This window comes from Equus caballus, chromosome 19 (genome assembly GCF_041296265.1).
Source record: "Equus caballus isolate H_3958 breed thoroughbred chromosome 19, TB-T2T, whole genome shotgun sequence".
In the NCBI taxonomy this organism is placed as follows: domain Eukaryota; kingdom Metazoa; phylum Chordata; class Mammalia; order Perissodactyla; family Equidae; genus Equus; species Equus caballus.
Genome location: NC_091702.1, coordinates 45,974,070 through 45,992,654, shown reverse-complemented (window position 1 = coordinate 45,992,654; position 18,585 = coordinate 45,974,070). Strand labels below are relative to the sequence as shown.

The window sequence follows — 18,585 nt, the reverse complement described above, 5'->3', positions numbered from 1 at the left end:
ATTCTGGACATTTCCTATACATGGAATTATTCAATATGTGGCCTTTTGTGCCTGGCTTCTTTCACTTAGTGTAATGTTTGCAGTGTTCATCACTGTTGTAGTGTGCGCATCAGTACTTCATTCCTTTTTATGGCTATGTAAGCCACTTCTAAATCCCAAAGGATTCTTCCTGTTGCTTCTTTCCCGCCAGCTGGGGGGATGTGGGGATGGGGGGACCAGAGTCAGGGCAAGAGAAAAGAGCCCTCATCCTAGTAGCTCCCAGAGTGAAGAAGCAGACCCCTTTGCAACATCACCAACATTCTGCCACAGTCTTCTTCAGTTAGAAGATATGACAAGGACTATTATGTCAGATCTACCAGCAAACAGTCTTAACTAGACAGGCCTGTGCAGAGCACACGTTGCAGTGCAGCCCCTGTATGCTCTCCAGATGACCACACAGTCAAACGTGCCGCTTAAACAAACCCAAGAAGAGTGATGCTCTCAATCCTTCCCTTCCACAAGCTTTCAGGGGCCAGCTCTTAAACTGTACATTCACAACCTATGAACAACTCAGCACCTCAGGTGTCTTTTGCTCAGATCAAAGCCTTCTAGCTTCTAAAGCTTTTCCTGGGGTAGATCCCCTGAATTTAATCCCAGCGCAAATATTATTTGCAAACCCCCTGACTTCCACATGCATCTCCGAGTCAAGTTGATGATGTGACTTCCTGGTGGCCTGAGCCAGCAGGTTACAAAGTCTCTCCAACTGGGCGTAACCTTAGAGAGTCTTCTAGATCTTCTTCCATGTTTCCTCTTCCTCTCCTCTCTAATATAAGGTGGACAAGGAATTATCCTGCCCATTTGCAGAGAAAGGAATGGAGGCCCAGGAAGGGCAAGAGACCAGTATTCATTAGCAAAAGGTGACAGAACTGAAATAAGGGGTCCTATCTCCCATCCCACTGCTCTGGATGTAGCAGTTGGATACACAAGAGGGTCAGTTAACTAAACATTCCTTCCAGGGACGGAGTGAGAGAAAAAATTACAGCCAGTTGTCAACTGTCCAGATTTGAGGGCACATACTGAAACCCAAGTTGTACCCTTCCTGCCACCAGCCCATGTCTTCTCCTATAGTCAGGCAGCACATACCCAGAACATGACCTACATCACCAGCAAAACATCTGTGTCCCTCCCCACTGCCACCCTGAGTTCTCCAATACAGACCAAAGTCAATCATAAACAAAAGGAATAGGGCACATTGGTACATACTCCCTTTATATGTGGGTCCAAAAGAAAACCAGGCCTTCTCCCAGATCCAGCCTGCTGAGGAGAAGGCTCCAGAAGGAGCGACAGCCCCTACCCCATCTCCCCCCAAGCCTTCCATCCAGCCAAGCTCCTTACCCTCCCTTCAAACTTGGCGGTGTCTCCTTCTTTGATGCAGAGGTTCCGAGGGGGCAAAATGAAAGCAGGGGCCTCCTTCAGGGGCATGGAGCCGACTCTCGAGTGATCCGCACTGTGGGAGGTTTTGGAACCGTGTGCCGAGGCAGCCAGCTTCACATCCCCCATGGTCTGCAAACAGGAAGGGAGGCCAGGTCAGAGGAGACAAAGTGCAGCCCTGCCTCCCTGCAGGCAGCGCGCCCGTGTGCTGGTGGGCCCGGGGCCGTGGGTTTTACGGGGAGCCCCATGAGGTCAGGATCCACCTGGAGCTCCTCTCTGGGAACAAGAGGCTCTGTGTCTCCCGCACACAAGGCTGCCAGGGTGAGGCCCAGCCCACCCCAGACGACGGCCCCCAGGGCCACTCCCTGGCCTCCCCAAAACGCCATGGAGAACTTCTAGGAAAGGGGCGGCTGGGGCTAGGACAGAGAAGAAACCAAATGGTTCTCAGAGATTTTAGAACGGGTACCTGGCATCAGGACCTAATAGTCACGGACCCTTCAGAACTAACATCCTCCTTAGGCCCTGGTGGTAGAAAGTAAAAGCCGCTTCTGCATGAACAGTGAGAACTCACGAGCTAAAGAAAAACAGGATCTATACTCCAAGAACGGGAGGAGTTTGGGGTTAGTATGGCAAGGATCCTGGGTGAGGTGAGGTGAGAGTGTGTGGGTGAGTGAAGGGAAGGAAGCAAGGGCAGGGAGGACATCCCACTTCTGGGGAGGAGACTGTGAAAAGCCTCAAATGCCAGAGAAGGTCAGAGAAGGGTATGTTTTAATACTATCCAGGCTAACTCCTCCGTTTATAACTGAGGCCCAGAGAAGGTAAGGCACTCACCCAAAGACACAAAGCAAATGATGGCATCCCTGGCAAGAATCCCTCCGGTTCCTGCCTCCTGGTCCAGGGCCCAGTTGGGACTAGACAAGATGGCGATGGGGACCGGCAGGGTTAGCTGGAACAAAGGGACTTCCTTAGGATTGACTCCAGAAGTGGGGTTAGTACCAAGGACAAATCTGAGTTCTTGATTGCAAACTACAGAAACTGACTCTGGCTTTCATAAACGGAGAAGGGTCCTGTTAGAAAGATGGGGGTGGGAGGAGCTCCCAAAATCCACAGGAAGGGCTGGAGAACCAGGCTGGGAAAACAGGCAGCAGGCGAGAGAAGCCGGGTAGTCAGATCCCAGCCAAGGTTACCAGACACACGCAGCCACTGCCTGGAATACATCCTAAGGACCCCTGCTCCAGGTGGAAGCCTCACCAGGCTGGGATGGCTCCGGGATGGGGAGCACATCTAACTCTCCATGGAATCCATGACGCTTGGCCTATTGCAGGCGTGCGAGAGACCTCTGCTAAACCAAAGAGGAACAGCATTCCTAGTTTTTATTTTTCTGTTCACTTTTTTGGGATCTTCAGTCATACACTTAAATCTCATCCTGTGAGTAGGGCAAGTTGACACAAACGAGTAGTGGTGTCTGGGGCATGTAATTAGTTTTTTTCAAATTTAGTAACATCTAACAAAAATAAATGGGAGATACATTTTGAAGTTCAAGTTAAAGTAACAAAGACCTAGATTTGTTTGTAATAGAACACATCCCCTGCTTGACAAATCCAGTTTTTCTTTCACTGAGAAGGTATTAGCTTTGCAAATACAATCCTTTCCAAGAGATAAGCGTCACAGGTTCCCTGCAATCGATAATGAATAAAAGCGAAACTCAGGTAGCATTTACTGTATGCCAGGAACGTTCCAGGCACTTTATAAATAATAGCTCATTTGCTCCTCACAACACCACCATGTGACAGATAATCTCATCATCCCCATTTTATGCATTAGAAACCGAGGCGCAGTAAGATTAAGAAACTTGCCCGAGGTCATAGCATGGAGTAGGGGGCAGAACTGGCACTTGAACCCAGGTGTCTGGTGCCAGGGCCCCTATTCTTAACCACTGGGCCCTCTTGCCTCCAGCAAGCAGTCAGAGTTGGCTGGTGGGCAGGAGGTCTGAGGTTGGGGTAACAAGGAGAAAGCTGAAAGCTGCTACCACATACATATAAAATTAAGATTTTCTGTGCCAAAACACACCCTGGCAACATTAGAAGATGGATGATAACCTGTGATAAAACATTTGCAACAAAAAGAAACGACAAGGACACTTTACATATAAGAAGAAAACAGTCAGACAGATCAACGGGCAGAGGCTATGACCCGCACCGTTCACAGAAGACAGACAAACGACCACTAGAGAAATGGACGCTGCCTGGCCTCACTGAGAATCCAAGAGTGCAAATTAAAAACAAGCTATTATCTTAAAAAACTAACCAAATTAACATGTAAAAAGAAAGATAACATAGAACGCTGGTGAGATGGTGGTGAGTTGGGCAAACGCATACCCTGCCAGGGGGATATAAATTGGTACAATTTTTCCAGAAAGCGATTTGGCAAAAAGATTCTGAATAAAATGTCCATCTCTTTTCCCAGTAATCCTACATTCAGAAATGTATTATTGGGAAAGAATTAGAGATGCAGCCCCAAATTTATACACAAGAACGCTAATCAATTATTTATAGCAAAACAAATAGAAAAATAATCCAGTTAAATAGGAATGGAAAAAAAATCCCATTAAATACCTAACAGTGAGAACTGGTAAAATATAGTGGAATATCAGGCAGTTATATGAGTGTATATTTACAAAGAAAATAATGATAGGAATTTAATGATATAGAAATTTTAAAACTAAAAATAAGTCTTATCATGGGAAATTTCAAACATAAAGTAGAAAGAATAATAAGCACCTCAAATACCCATCACCTAGATTCAACAATTAACATTTTGCCAATTATTTATACCATTGTGCTTGTGTATGTGTTTGCAGAACCATTTCAAAGTAATCGTGATACAATTTTAAATGCAAGAATCAAGACATATTCGTTCACTCAATTAAAATATATTGACTGAGCGTCTACCATGTGCCAAGCTAGGTGCAAGGGAGACCAGGGTGAAAAACTGCATGTGTGTGGGGCGAGTGTGGTAACACAAGAGTGGGAAAGGAATGTGGTTCTCACATTCTGCAGAGCTATCTAGGAGCACACCCTCTGCCCTCCTCCACTGCCACCGAGGTGATGTGCAGCCAGCACCAGGGGTGGGGAGGAGGTGGGAGCAGGTGTCATGAGGGTCAGACCCTGCACAAATCCAGGGGCACTGCTACTTTCCAGCTGTGGGCTGGCAAGGTACTTCAACTCTCTTGGCCTCAGTTTCCTTTTCTGTAAAATGGGAATGAGAGTATCAACCTCACAAGGCTGAAGGGAGGATTTGAATGAGAGTGGACATAAAACACACAGTGCAGCATAAAAGGCATTCCATATGTGGGAGCCGTCATCATCATCATCATCATCCAGGTCCCAAAGGGAAATCAGTTTCCCCACCCTGCAGGACAGACCCTTCTCACCAAGGCCAGCAAGAAGCCCAGGCCAGCCTGATGATCCTCAGGGCAAGGGCATCTGAGTGGGATTACTGTGTAACAGCAGCAGGAGGCAGAGGGCAGAACTCGGCGAAAAGGTGGGGAAGGAGGGCCTGAGGCCCACTGGCAGCTCCTGCAGCACTGTTGGGTCTGTTCTAGCAGTGCCATTTAACGGGCAGGGCGCATGCCCCTGACACCATGAATCTATTCTAGCAGCGCCATTTAACGGGCAGGCTGCATGCCCCTGACACCACGCTGGGCACTAACCTCACTCAGTCCCCACAGTGTCGAGAGGCAGTTCTGACTGTGCTCCTTTCACAAATGAGAACACCAAGGTTCAGAAAGCCAGCTACGCTTGTCCAAGGTCACACGGCTAAGAAGTGGAAACCAAACCCAAGATTGATGGTGGTCATACCCTGAGGGCATCCTGGAGGCCCCAGGACCCAGATGAGGTTCTCCTGCTATCCCAGTAAAGGGAGAGGCAGTAGGCAGAGGCTTGAGAGTTGCACAGAGGAAGGGGGCAGGGAATGTGGTTCCCCTCTGCTCTCAGGCCTGGCTTTGGGAGACACGAGACTCTTCCACCTCTGCTTTTGGGGGAGCTGGAAACTAGGAGTGGTGACATTAGGCTCAGGACCCTCTCTACAAATCCTCTTGATCCAAGACCTCCTGAGGTGCATCTAAATCTGAAGACCCTGGATGCTCTCATCAAAAGAACATGTTTGGCCTCAAGAACACACAAGACAGAAGTCATCCATTCAGAGGAGGGGTCTGGCTTCACCTTAGAAAATGAACAGGCAAGTCCATATAGCCAGGAGACATCCAGTCCCCTGCGAGGCAGTGGGGGGCAGGGGGCAGTTACTTAACTATCACGTGGGCAGGACCAGTGCCCAGTCCCAGGCTGGCCAGCACACCAAACAGCTCCGCTCAGCCCATCGCCCCGCCCACTGCCATGAGCAGTACAAACAGATTCCATCTGCACTGCCAATTAATGGTTACCGACATATTTGGAATGCTCTGTCAAAAAAAAATAATAATAAATCAAACCAAACAATCTTTGTTCCCTTCTAATCCCTTGTCCAGCCGGTGACCACATTCCAATCAGGAACACCAGAGAGCCTGGGTAAATTCTGCAACAAATTCTCTATCCACGGAGCAGTGCTCAGCGGCTAGAATAAAACACACCCCCCTCTAGGGGGTTTCATTCAATATCAGTGATCCCAAGATCAAAGGACAGAGAAGGAAGAAGAGAAGAAATGGAGGAGAGGGGTCCAAAAGCAGCCGTCTGAGAGCTGGAAGCAGCTGCCCCCACGATGCTTGGGCCAAGCTCAGCTCCAAATTAGGTTTTCACAAGTCACAGAATTTTTTAATCTCAAAACAGCACTGAGTTAATTTGACTTAATTTGATCAAAAGCACTTTAAATTGTCTTTTGAACCCAGAAAGGAGCACTTTCAACTACAGCCAAAAGAGGGCAATTCTGAGGCAAAGAGACTGAGATAAAAGTTAAAAATCAAGAATCAAGTTATATGGCAGAAGAAGTTTAGAGAAACCAGTCGCACCCTCCCTACCCAAGGCGCATACATTTTAAATGACCGTCGTCTTCGAGCACCTGGTCAGGCAGTGGAGCATCCTGGAAATATCAAACCTTCCCCACAGGGAAGGGATCCCCAACAGGCTCTGAACTTGCAGGCTGGCAGGCGACAGCAAACTCACATATCCAGCAGCAAAACCACCCAGGTGCAAACACCCCAGGCAGCGACAGTTCCACTCTCCCCACCTTAATCCTCTCTCCGCAGTGCACTCAAATCCCGACAGATTCCCTAATCACTCCTAATCCCGGAGAGGGGACTGCTCCTTGGCTGTGGCCGTGCCAGGCTGACTTGCTGTGACCCACGGGAGTGAACAGTGGGGCAGGGTCACACACCAGAGAACGGACACGCCTTACCGTGGCCTCTTCCTCGGGCAGCTCTCCCATGAGGTGGGACGCATGGGCAGCCACGCTTTGCCGCTGTGCTGCAGAGATTCCTGTCCAAGGTCCGTCAGAGAAGGAAGACGGTGAAGGAGAGCCAGGGACGGGCTGCAGAGCCCAGAGCCAGACTGAGAAAGTTACGGGGCCGTTTGTCTGACTCTGCTCACAGATGTTGCAACTTGCCTTCGCTGGGCAGCCAACTTCACCCGGTCAGGGAGATCTGTTGTTTTAATCCGCCCAGCTGGGGTGACCTTTGCAACCTCTGGCTGCCAGCTGCAGAGGCTCTCAATGGAGTCCGGGGAAACAAGGGGTGGAAGCTCACAGGTTTTTACTTGTTCTGAGCTGCAGATTTCAATCTGAGTGGGGAACAAAGGGAGGACACTGTCGAGCAGAGAGCTGAGCCCTTGGAAGTGCTGGGCACATCCCCAACTCCACATCTGGCCTGGAGCACCACTCATCCCTTGGCACTTCTGGCCTGGGATTACCACCCAGGGCTCATGGGACACTTGCCTCCTGAGACTCAGCTCCTTCCTCAAGCTGAAGAAGCCTGTTTATGATCTCCGGATTGGGAACAAGCCCAGAGAGCGGATGGACGGGGAACTCCCGGGCTGCAATTTGTCTTAAGGAATCTGGACTGAGATTTGAATCAGGCTCCACAGACTGTGTTCACGTTGCCAACAGGACTTAGCAGCACTGATCCTGACCCTGGGGAGCTTCAAGACTGGTCCTTGATGCATACCTCTAAAACATGGTAGCAAGCTGATGGCCAGCCGCATCCCTCTCCTCCAGGGGAGAGAAGGCATTTCCACCATTCCAAAGGAATTGCTCCTCCTACGCAACTCACACATTGGGACAGACTACTGATGTCCGAATCAGGAATGACATGAATTTAAGCCTTTCCATTGGCTCATGTCTGATTCCTGAGTAACCGGTATTTTCGTGACACCTATTTGCCCCCTACCCTCTAGCTCAGCAGCTGCCAAATTTTTGGTCTCAGGGACCATTTATACTCCTAAAAATTATTGAGGATCCCAAAGAGCTTTTGCGTGTGAATTATTGCTGTCAATATTTACTGTATTAGAAGTTAAAATTAAGAAATATTAATCCATTTTAAAGCATCAATAATAAGCCCATTATGTTTTAACATAAATAACACTTTTAAAAGGAAAATATATTTTCCAAAACAAAAAAAAGCCTAGTAACAAGAGTCATTCATTTTTGCAAATTTCTTTAATGTCTGGATTATAAGAAGACCGCTTGATTTTCATACTGGCTTCTGCATCCAGTCTGTTGTGACATCACAGTATTTTTAGCCACTGGAAAACTCCACTGTACACTGGAGATAGAAGTGAAAAAGGCAAACGACATTTTATTACAAAAATAATTTGGACCTCATGGCCTCTGAATGAGTCTCAGGGATGCCAAGGGTCCCCAGGGCACACTTTGAGAACCACTGCGTTACCCTGTGCCCCAACTCTCCCTGTCACTATCTGCTCTCCACTTCTGCCCCTCCCTAAAAAAACACATGTGGAAGGGAAAAGAGGTTTTACAGGAGTCGTGGTGTGCAGCTTTGAGGGACTCATGGGGAAAAGGGTGAATCGATACCTAATTTGATTCCATCTTTTCTTCCAAAGAGAATGGTTGAACAAATTGGACCAGAGAGATCTGAAGCCTGAGGTAGACACTGTTGCAGAGAACACCTTTAAATCAATTAAGTCCTTGGACAAGACTCAATATACACCCCAGATTCTGGAAGACCTTGCATGTAGATATTTGAATACTTTATGTCTAATAAAGGAAGAAATGAATCCAAAAAACAATGCTGTCCACCACTGAGGAGTGGAGATGAATCTGGATCTGAGTCTTCCTAGACGGAGGTCTCTGGTGGTGGGCAACAGGACTGGAAAGTCATTTTGAATTGGACAGAACCAAGGACAATGATTTGGACAAAAACATGGAAGGCCTGTCTATCAAACCTGTGGGTTACACAGAGCAAGTGAGAACAGCTAAGAAGTTGGATATTAAACACAACACTGAAAGATCAGCACAGTGAACCAGAGCTTGACAGGATGTTTAAAAGAACAATTTTTAAATTCCTATACTTAGGCTCAAAAACAAAAACAAAACAACTGCCAAGTACAAATGGCTGATTGAAAACACTCAACACAGACTTCTGGCCCCGAGGTTAGGCCAGGTCCCATGTTAGGAGCACACATCAAACCCTTTATGTTGTCTTCGTCCCATGCATCAGAATTGGCAGCCATGTGGCTGTATGGTTATCCGGTTCCCATCTGTCTCCCCCACTGGAACCCAAGCTCCACCAGGTCACAGGGCCTGAGTGCTTTGCTCACTACTGTATCCCCAATCCCTAGCATACTGGTGAGCACAAAATAAGTTCTCAATAAATACCTGTGCAATACATGAATGGACAGAAATTTAGGCTAAAAAAACCCATAAAAAAATCACTGCCAAACCATGACACCACTTAGTTTTGTTGTATAGGGAATCTTGTGAATGTTAGAAAGAGGACATAGGGAAAGGAGTAGGTGAACCCCTCTAGGGCCTATAAATATTTGGTTCGAGACACATGGTGCCAGGCTAGCTCTAGACCTGGCATGTAACTCATGCATCCTTTCCACTCTTAGCTTCTCAGTCTTCCTGTGTGTGAAATGGGCACAATCACACTCTGCCCTGGGTACACTCTCTGGGGTTCATGCTGGTATCCCTGAGCGACTTGGACCCAGGTCCCTGGGTTCCCAAGTGAAATCAGACAAAGCCAGTCCCCTCGCTCTGTCCCCCACAGCTGAGTTCCTCCACCAGACAGCCTCTCCCTCCCCATAGCTTCCCGGGCCTTTCCTCTTGGGAAACACAGTAAAGGAGAGGCTGGGCTTCTGCAGGCAGAGGAGCTGCCCACGTCAGCCAGGCCACATCAGCAGAGCAGCAGACCACGGGCGGGACGAGGACACCCACTCAGCAACACTGCCCTGTGTGCCCACAGCTTTGGCAGAAAGCTATTTTTAAATTTTCTTAAAAGGGGACATACACACACAGATCAAATCAAATAAACACACCCGACCGCACACACAGCGCGAAGGAGTGAGACCTGGTCTCCCGCAGCTGCTCTCTTCCTGTTGGGATTCTTGCTTAATTTGGGATTTAATGAGAACAGGCTGAGAGAAGCTTTCTGCAATAAAAGTCACGTGCAAAAAGAAATCAGAGCCAGAACCAGAAACTCTGGTTATAACCAAATCAGCAAAACACACATTCCTATCCCAGTCTAGCAAGAATCCTGAAGTTCACTCATTCTATTATCAGGTCTCATCCCTACAGAAGTAAGTTTGGGGTCACAAGCGTGTTTACAGAACCTTCCCCGTCTCAAACACCATGCCTTCTCCCTCCATTCCGCTAAGCCCTATCCGTTGTGCCCAGTTTTTCACAGTCCATGAGATGAGCACTGTGAGTCCTCAGGGAGGCGCTGCCCTGCCCCCTCAGTCCACGGGAGTCCAGCAAATCAAGTCAAGGACGGGGAACAGAGCTCATGGCTTTGCAGTTAGATGTTGTGTTCTCCACAGCTAAACTGTGTGGCCTGAGGCACGTGAGTCTCTGAAAGTCTCAGTATACTCATCTGTAAAATGGGGCTACCACTAACACCCCCGACCTGCAGGGTTGCTGGGAGGGTCAGTGACATATATGAAAAGCAGCCCCAACCCAGTCTCTGGCAGAGAATAAGTGCTCAATTCATGGTGGCTGCTGTTGTTAACATGGTGGTGGTGGATGTGTTAAGATTTGTCAGAAGCTCAGAGGACAGAAGCAGCCTTGGCCAAGTAGGGCCACCAGGAGAAATTGGGAGACAGCACCAGAGGATAAAATAGCACCAGAGTGAGGGTCAGCAACTCTGGTGCTCCCTGTGGCTGCACCCTAGCCAGCTGTGTGTCCTTAAGAAAGTCACTTCCCTTCTCTGGTCCTCGCTATGTGTCCTGAAGGGCCTCTCTGGACCCTTCCTGCCCTAGTACGCCTGTGTCTCTAGGACTGCTGCCAGCTCTCCACAAGACACGCGGGCAGGTAGGAAAGGTTCCAGCAGGGGGAGCCAAGCCCAGAGCAGGGACAAGATGCTGCAGGACACCAGGAGAGGAGGAAAGAAGAGACTTCTGTTGTGCGCCCAGCATGCAGGGTTTCATAGGCCGGGCAGCGGAATCAGGCAGGCGCAGCTGGTCCTTGAGGCACACCTGCGAGACACCAGCACAGGCCGTGAAGACTGAGGACTGGGCTAGGAATGGGCACCTATGCAGTTATCCCGGCTGCTCAGCCCCTGGCCAGCTCCCAGGTCAAGCCTCTGATTCAATGGGGTCTGTCCAGAGAGAGGCTGGGGCTGAAAGAGCGGACGGGAAACCCCAGGAAAAAGAGGAACAGAGAGAACCAATAGTAGGTACTATTTAGAGAGCACTAACTATGTGTCAGCCATCAAAGTAAGTACTTAAGGTGACTTGCGTCATTTAATCCCTTAGCAGAGTGGCAAATGTTAATAGCAAAATTAATAAAGCAGGGCATTGGGGAGTATCATTCACTCATAAAGTAAATGGGATATATTCCCTTTTTTCTACTACTTCATTCTTCCTCTTCCTCCTCCAATTGAACCAATATTTAGTAATTTGAGTTATTCTGAAACAGGAGTCTTGGGCAGGGGGCAGGTGGGAGGCTGTGAGTGGGTCTAGGCAGCCCATAGCAGTATGGGCTGTTGGTGTTGTAGTGTCAGAGAGCGAGGGGAGGTGAGAAGCGCAGGGAGAGGGAGTGAAGAGAAGGGCCACCACTGCGAGCCAGGAGTCTGCCCTGCCCTCCTCTCCAGGTCTTCAGAGAGGCCTAGGGAAGCTTTGGGAAGGAAGGCTCAGGAATGAAAGGAGGCTCATGATTCTGCTGATCACACCCCTCCCAGAGCGGGCTCTGAGCAGCTTCTCTAGCTCCAGATTGGCATGTTCCATCCCTTCTTTCTGAGTCGCTTGAAGCACACGCTGCCCCTCAGCCTTCTGCAGGGAGCTGGCCTCCTGGTGAAGATCTGAAGGGACAGGCCCAGGCCCAGGGGATCCTGTGCTGGGAGGGCCCTTAGATCCTGAGAACTCAGATGCAGGTGAACTGTGAGCAGAGCTCCCCCAGGTCTGGCTGCTGAATGTGGTCCCTGCTCCTCTCCACTGGTTTAGGGAAGATGCCAGCAGCCCATGGCCTGTTTCTCCTGGGGAAACATTAGCTCTGTGGCTGGAACAACGCCTGGCTGATTTGAGGAGGACCCTCCTGTGGGAGTCCTGCCTCTCTTCCTGAGAGCCTCAGGCACTGGGCTGGAACAGTGTCTCCCAGGGAAACATGAGGCAGGAAGCACTGCTGATGGGAAGGGCTGCAGGGATGTGGAACGCTGACAAGAACCAAGGCTGCATTTGAAGACTGTCTCCAGCCACAAGCATCCACAGCTCCTGCTGGACCTTCCCGGCCCGAGGCAGTTGCCAGCGCCCATCTGGCTCTAGCATGTCCATGGTTCACTCACGCTTCCCTTACTGAGAGGCCTGGGCGCCCTTCTTTTGCAAATCCTCCCCTCTGTGACACAGCACAGGAAAATGAGGCAAGAGCCAACCTGATTTATCCACTCCTATGGGCTCCAGGGTTGGAAATTTGAGTCTGCCGTGGTTTTCTAGTTACTGCGACCAACACAATCTGCCTCCTCTAGCTGAAGCCAAAGGCCTGGCAAATAGTTTTATGGATTTCTAGTCTTCCTTCCAATCTTGGTCAGCACTGAGACAAGAGGGCAGGTGCACAGAGAAGGGGAATGAGGAGGGAGCTGAGACTGGGGGTCTCCGACATGCCAGAGGTAGGGTACTAAATCCAGGGGGGATTTTCCCATGCATTTTTCAGGTTGGCTGCCTCAGCTGCAGAGAGAGAGAGAACCAGTTCCAACTCTAGGGTCAAGCCCAGAACTGTCTCAAGAGCACAGCTGGGATAAGCACCAGTCCTAGGACACTAGCAACAATAAACTGACAATCTAAGAGTAAGTTAGGTGGTGAGCCAGCAGTGCACTTCTGTGAGCCATCCCATCACAGGCTTTGTAGTCAGACATGCCTGGACTTGAATTTGCCTCTGTCACTTAGTTGCTAGATGACCTTGGGTGATTTACTTAATCTCTGTAAACCTCAACTTCCCCATCTGTATATCTGTTTTGTAGGGCTTGGTCGAGATTAGAGGCAATTTCAAGGATCTAACACAAAGCAGATAACTCTGAATACCTAATACATTGTAACTGCAATGTGCAATTTCTAACACATAGCAAGCGGATTTCAACAAGTGTAACTCTGATAACAGCCAATTATGATGAAGAATCAGAGGTATCACATTTCACTTAGATGTCCCAGTTCATTTAAACATTGCTGCAAATAAAATACCACCCTCTCTATCACAAAGAGTAGATTATTAATTCACGCTCTTATGTTGACTTCTTTTTATCTATTGCTTGTCATTGGCTAGATAATACACATTACTCTCACCCTCCCACATTCTGGCTTACTGTTAGCACACTGGAATATGGCTGGATGGCAGAATGTGAGGGTTGGAAGGGGACCTAAATCATTTAATGCAACCCCCTTATTTTACAGATGAGGAAACTGGGCCCAGAGGGGACCAATGTAACCTCAAAGACAGGGGCAGGGATCTCTGGATCTCTGAAGTTTGTCAAAGCACAGAGAACAGGCCATGACCATCTAAGCAGGTAAGTCCTACAGTAGAGAGCTGAGCTGTGGGTGGGGCAAAGGTGGTGCATGTTTAAGAGCAAGGAAACTCATCTGGGAACGGGGTGGGTCAAGAGGAGTTGTGAGAGATGCAGTCACTAAATTGATTGAGACTAGGTTATGGAGGGCCTGGAGGATGGCAATGCTCTCAGCTAATGCTACCAAAAGGGCTTTTATTTAAAATTAACATCAAGCTACTGACTTAACTTACGAAATGCTTTTCCCATCAACATCTCACTTCAACTTCCCAATATATGGAGATATATTACAACCCCATTTTATTGATGGGAAATCTGGGGCTCAAAGACCGAGTGACTAGCCTAAGGTTACAGAGCTAATAAAGTAGAATTGGAATCCAGTCCTTCTTAACTCCAAATCCTGGCTCAATTTGGTAACATGCTCAGGAAGGATTTAGCAAGATATGCTAAATCTTATTACAATAAATACCATGCCCAACAGGAAATTTCCAGTATATCAACTTTCTTGATATTCCCTTTGATTTTATTGAAATGCTATCTGATGGGTAGAAATTTGATTAGTGTAGTCAATCCCTTGCCCAGGGAAAGCCCCTTATTTGGACTCCTAACCAAGTGGATGACTTCATTTTAATCCCTCACGCCTGAGGGAGAAACCATGCCTAGTGGTTAATCTCTAGCAAATTTATGCAGGGCTGACACAACCATCAGTATGAGACAGGAACCAGCCTAAGGAGACAGGGCCATCTGCAAGGCCCCTGGACTAATAAGACAAGGCCCCTAACCAACTGGCAAGCTAAGAGAATCAGATACAGGCCACCAAGATCTACATTCCGCAGCCTCTGGACTTTCCTGGGCCTGTGCACGCGCCTTAGCACCCAGGAGTCCACTGAAGGTGATCTAGCTCCATTAGCATAGTAAAAATCACACCCAGGGGTGGAGAGCTAGCACGCTAATGATACATGCATCACATGCAGTAGCATGCGACATGACAGCGCAGGTTCAAGCACAACCCCACCTCGACATACCATGACAAGGCCCTCCTCCCCAGCCTTCGCCTAATAAAAGCCCACAATCCCGCTCCCTAACGAGCCGGTCACCAGCCCCTCTCCTTTCCACACCGGCTCCCTTGTGCCTCCCCTGTGCATAAGCTAATAAACTTTTACTTTTCTACTCTTGTTTGTTGTCTCTCTTGATTTCTAACCTGGGGGACGATAAGAACCCAATGTTCCAGTAACAAGTAGATACGCCTCTCCCCATGCACAGAGATGCTCTCTCTTCCCATTCACAGGCCAGAAATCTTTCTGTTCTCCCCAAAACTTGCTGCTCTCCTCCAGGTTCCGCTCGACTCTCCTCCCACCACCTGGGCACAACCCCAGACCTTGGCCTTGGGCACTGCATCAGAACTGCGAGGAGGATGCTTCGGCAGTGTGACAAGCCTCATGCTTCCACATGCAGTTCACCCCTTGCCCTCACCCACCCTCCCACGATATGAGGGTCTGTCCCCAGGACAGCCTCCAGCTGTAGAGGAGAAACAATGGCTTAGTGTTTCCTGGAACCTTCCTGAGGTGTTGAGAGCTGCCAACCCAAGCCAGCCAGGTATATCAGCCCAGGGGCCAAAAGCCAGGCTCAAACACAGCCCTGCTCCTCCTCCAGCTTTCTTCATTCTTCACTCCGAGCGGCTGCGTCTTCTCCCTTCCTTCTTCTGCTTCCACCCCCACCTAGCACTGTCCAGTCCCCCTAGGGGCAGGGCCACAGGGGAGCCTGCCTCCCCGAGGTTTCTTTGGGATTCTTTGGTACCAATCTTAGATCCTTTGCAGATGAGACTCACTTACCCTAGGAACCTGGAATGTCAGTGCTGGGAGGGAGCTTAGCAACTATGTGAGCCCACCTCCATCCCCAGATGGGGTGCAGCTATGTGGCCTTTGGGGATACTGGAGGCCACTTCACCCTAGATCATCAACTCTACTTAAAGGTTTAGGAGAAGCATTTTTATATTAAAACCAGTGCATTCATATTGTACAGAATGACAAATATAAGTAGATTCTACAAATAAACATAGGACTTCAAAGAAACGTGATGCTTTCTGCAGCTGCTTCGAGCCATGTCCCAAGTCCCCACCCCTAGAGTACATGTTCTTTCTCCACTTTCCTGAGGATGGCAAAGCCAGAGACACACTGGTCCCACCCACCCTCCTGTTTCACAGAAAGGAAACCTCAGTCCAGACAAATGAAGTGACTGTGAACCACAATATCTACTGTTACTAAAAAAAAGAACCCACTTACTGAATATTTACTGGGGGCCAGGTACTGTACTAAGTTAACTTTCATTTTCAAAGTAACTCTATAAGGTAGGTACTATTTTCATTTTGAAGAGAAGACTCAGAAGTTGAGCAATAAATCCAAGATTGCAAAGCTAACAATAACAGCTACTTCTCTGTTTCTTATTTTGAGGAAGATCAGCCCTGAGCTAACATCTGCCACCAATCTTCCCTTTTTTGCTGAGGAAGACTGGCCCTGAGCTAACATCCACGATCATCTTCCTCTACTTTATATGTGGGACGCCTGCCACAGCATGGCTTGATAAGCGGTGCTAGGTCCACGCCCGGGATCCGAACTGGTGAACCCTGGGCCGCCAAAGGAGAACGTGCCAACTTAACTACTACGCCGCTGGGTCAGCCCCAACACCTACTTCTTACCAGCTGGATTTGAACTGAGGTCTCTGATCCAACATTCAGACCCCTGGTGACAATGTCACACTGTTAGAGATGCCCCCCAGGAGGAACTGGGAGTGAGTCAGGGTGCAAGGTCCTGGTGTCTTGTCCCGGCTCTGCCACTAGATTACACACAGCCACAGAGCTCAGGGGACATAAGCTCATGCTCATTCTATAGAGAAGGAGGCCCAGAGAGAAGAGCCCAACTTGAGGCCAGAGCCACTAAATTTCAGGGACAGGATCGGCTAACTGTGAGCCCTGGGGAAGTGTCCTAACCTCCCTGGGGTCCTCCCTGTTTATACCAATTATAATCTGACGTGCACATCCTGTCAGCTTCTGTGAGTCCGAGGACCTGCAGCAGCCCTCAGACACCTGGGTCTGCAGACAGCAGCTCAGACAAGCTAACCTTAACCTCTTGCCAGGAAGCTAGACAGGGCTTGCTAAGGAAACTCATTTGACATTGGCCCCTCACTTCTGATTCTGGAGTGATTAACTAGTCTGCTAGTAATTAGCTCAGCCTTGTATGCCAGGAAGCAGAATGTGTACACAGTAGCCAAAAGCCACAGCCACAAGCACGCACACCCTTCTCAGCAAGGAAATTCCAGAAGTTCATTCATTCCTGTGGTTCACATCTATAAGAATCTTCTTCCATATCCCAACTTCTTAGGCTACTGATGTTTGTCTAAAAAGCCTACTCCATGCTGGACAAGCATGCTGGGAAGACGCAACTCACTCTTGACTACTTGCAACATTTACATTATTGGTGGTACCCATATTGATTACCTGGGCCATTCAAGCCAGGTTTATCAAGTTTGTGCCTCCAGTAGAGCAGGAAGAACTCCAGCCTAAGGTCAAAATATATAGTCTGTCCACACACCCATCACTGTGTGTTTACTGAGCACCTACAATGCCTACTACAAGAACAAATAAGGTGAGAGGTTAAACAGTGTGGGGGACACTACATCCTCCCAATATGATGCCACAAGCACTGCAGGAATAGTGAGACACACCCTTACCGCTGGACCTCACCCCGCCAATGGTCTCCATTTGCTCCCATGATCTCCCTCCCTCACACCCCGACTGCCCTCCCCACCTTGGCCCCTTCCCTTGCTTTCTCTTCCCCACTGAAGTGGTCACTCGCTGGGTGAAGAGCTCAATCTGCAGTCCCCTGCTACCACAGGTGGACGGGGCGTCCTCGAGCCTGGGCGTCTCTCGGCCCCAACCTCAGGCTTGGGTTGGCCCAGTGCCTTGGCACTCAGTCCTCCCTCCATCATTTCTGACAGCTCAATGGAATAGCTCCATCTCTCCCACTCAGGTGGAGCAACTGTGGAGTTGTGCGAGGACAGATTAAAGGAAGCCCGGAGGTAAAGTCAAATACAAAACGAGAAAATGATTGTTGCCTTTAAGCAATCATTGAAGACCCAAGCACCTACTGTGTCAATCTACATGCTGGGATTCAGTGGGCACCAATTCCGGCTCGATCCTGGACCCCATGGGGATCTGTGCCTTGGGAGGAAGGAATCACAGTATTACAGGGTGGAGAGAGTGAAGATCCAGGAGTGAAAGAAGTCAGAGAAAGTGGAGACTTCGGGAGCAGGCTTGGAAGGGCTGGCACTCCTCATTTGGCTCTGAGGAGGCCCCTGGACATCAGGAACCCTCACTGACTGGGGAAGAGGCTGACTTGAAAATAGAAAAAGGCAGGTCGCTGCCATCTGCCTATTTCCTCCCCATCCCAGCTCCTCCCTCCTGCCCACCCATCGAGTGGATGGGTCTGCAGGTTGCTGGCGTCTCCTCCTCCAGCTGCGGCTTTTTAAAGCTGAGCTACTTGAAGTCCACAAGGCCTCTGCCTGATGCTCCGAGTCCGTCCCCAGCTCACCACAGAGCTGCTGACTGGGGATGCCACTTGTATCTCTTCCAGACAGACAGTTCCCTCAACAGGCACCGGGGCCCAAGACACTCGCCGAGGGCTGGCAGGCCACCACCTCTCACCTGTCCTTTCGTGCTCCTTGAGTAAGCGGAGAATCCACGCGAGCAACAGCTGTGGTGCCTGTGGCAGGGCTGGCTGGGCGTCCCGTCAAACCCTCAGCTGTCCTGACATGACCCTCACAGGATCTGCAGTTTGAGGCCCTTCTGCATCATGCTCTTCTTGCCTCCCTCCCTCCCAAAGGACGCCCTCTGGCCCCCTGGCTCAGCAGGGGAATCAGTGATGTCCAGAGCATCCAATTCTTACATCTGCAACAACGGACGATAACAGAGTGACGCCTCTTCCCCCTTTAACGACTGTTTTCCACCAACCATGTCTTCCCCTCCTCCT

The 18,585-nt window shown here is 49.3% G+C and overlaps 1 protein-coding gene across 14 annotated transcripts in view; it reads right to left on the bottom strand.

Moving 5' to 3' along the window:
* Positions 1-18,585, bottom strand: part of MYLK (myosin light chain kinase) — a 258,811-nt gene that overhangs the window by 172,147 nt on the left and 68,079 nt on the right. For 4 of the 14 annotated variants that reach the window (XM_005601923.4, XM_023623633.2, XM_070243689.1 and 1 more), the window contains exons 1-2: positions 6,799-7,127; positions 1,375-1,542 (exon numbers count right to left, since the gene is read on the bottom strand). The exons of 1 other annotated variant lie outside the window; for it this stretch is intronic. In XM_005601923.4, the coding sequence (XP_005601980.3) occupies positions 1,375-1,542; positions 6,799-6,828 (198 nt within the window). In that variant the 5' untranslated portion in view covers positions 6,829-7,127. Of the gene's footprint in view, positions 1-1,374; positions 1,543-1,876; positions 1,975-6,434; positions 6,758-6,798; positions 7,128-18,585 lie in introns of those variants that run through there. 9 more of the 14 variants (XM_023623637.2, XM_070243688.1, XM_070243693.1 and 6 more) reach the window with 4 other exon arrangements.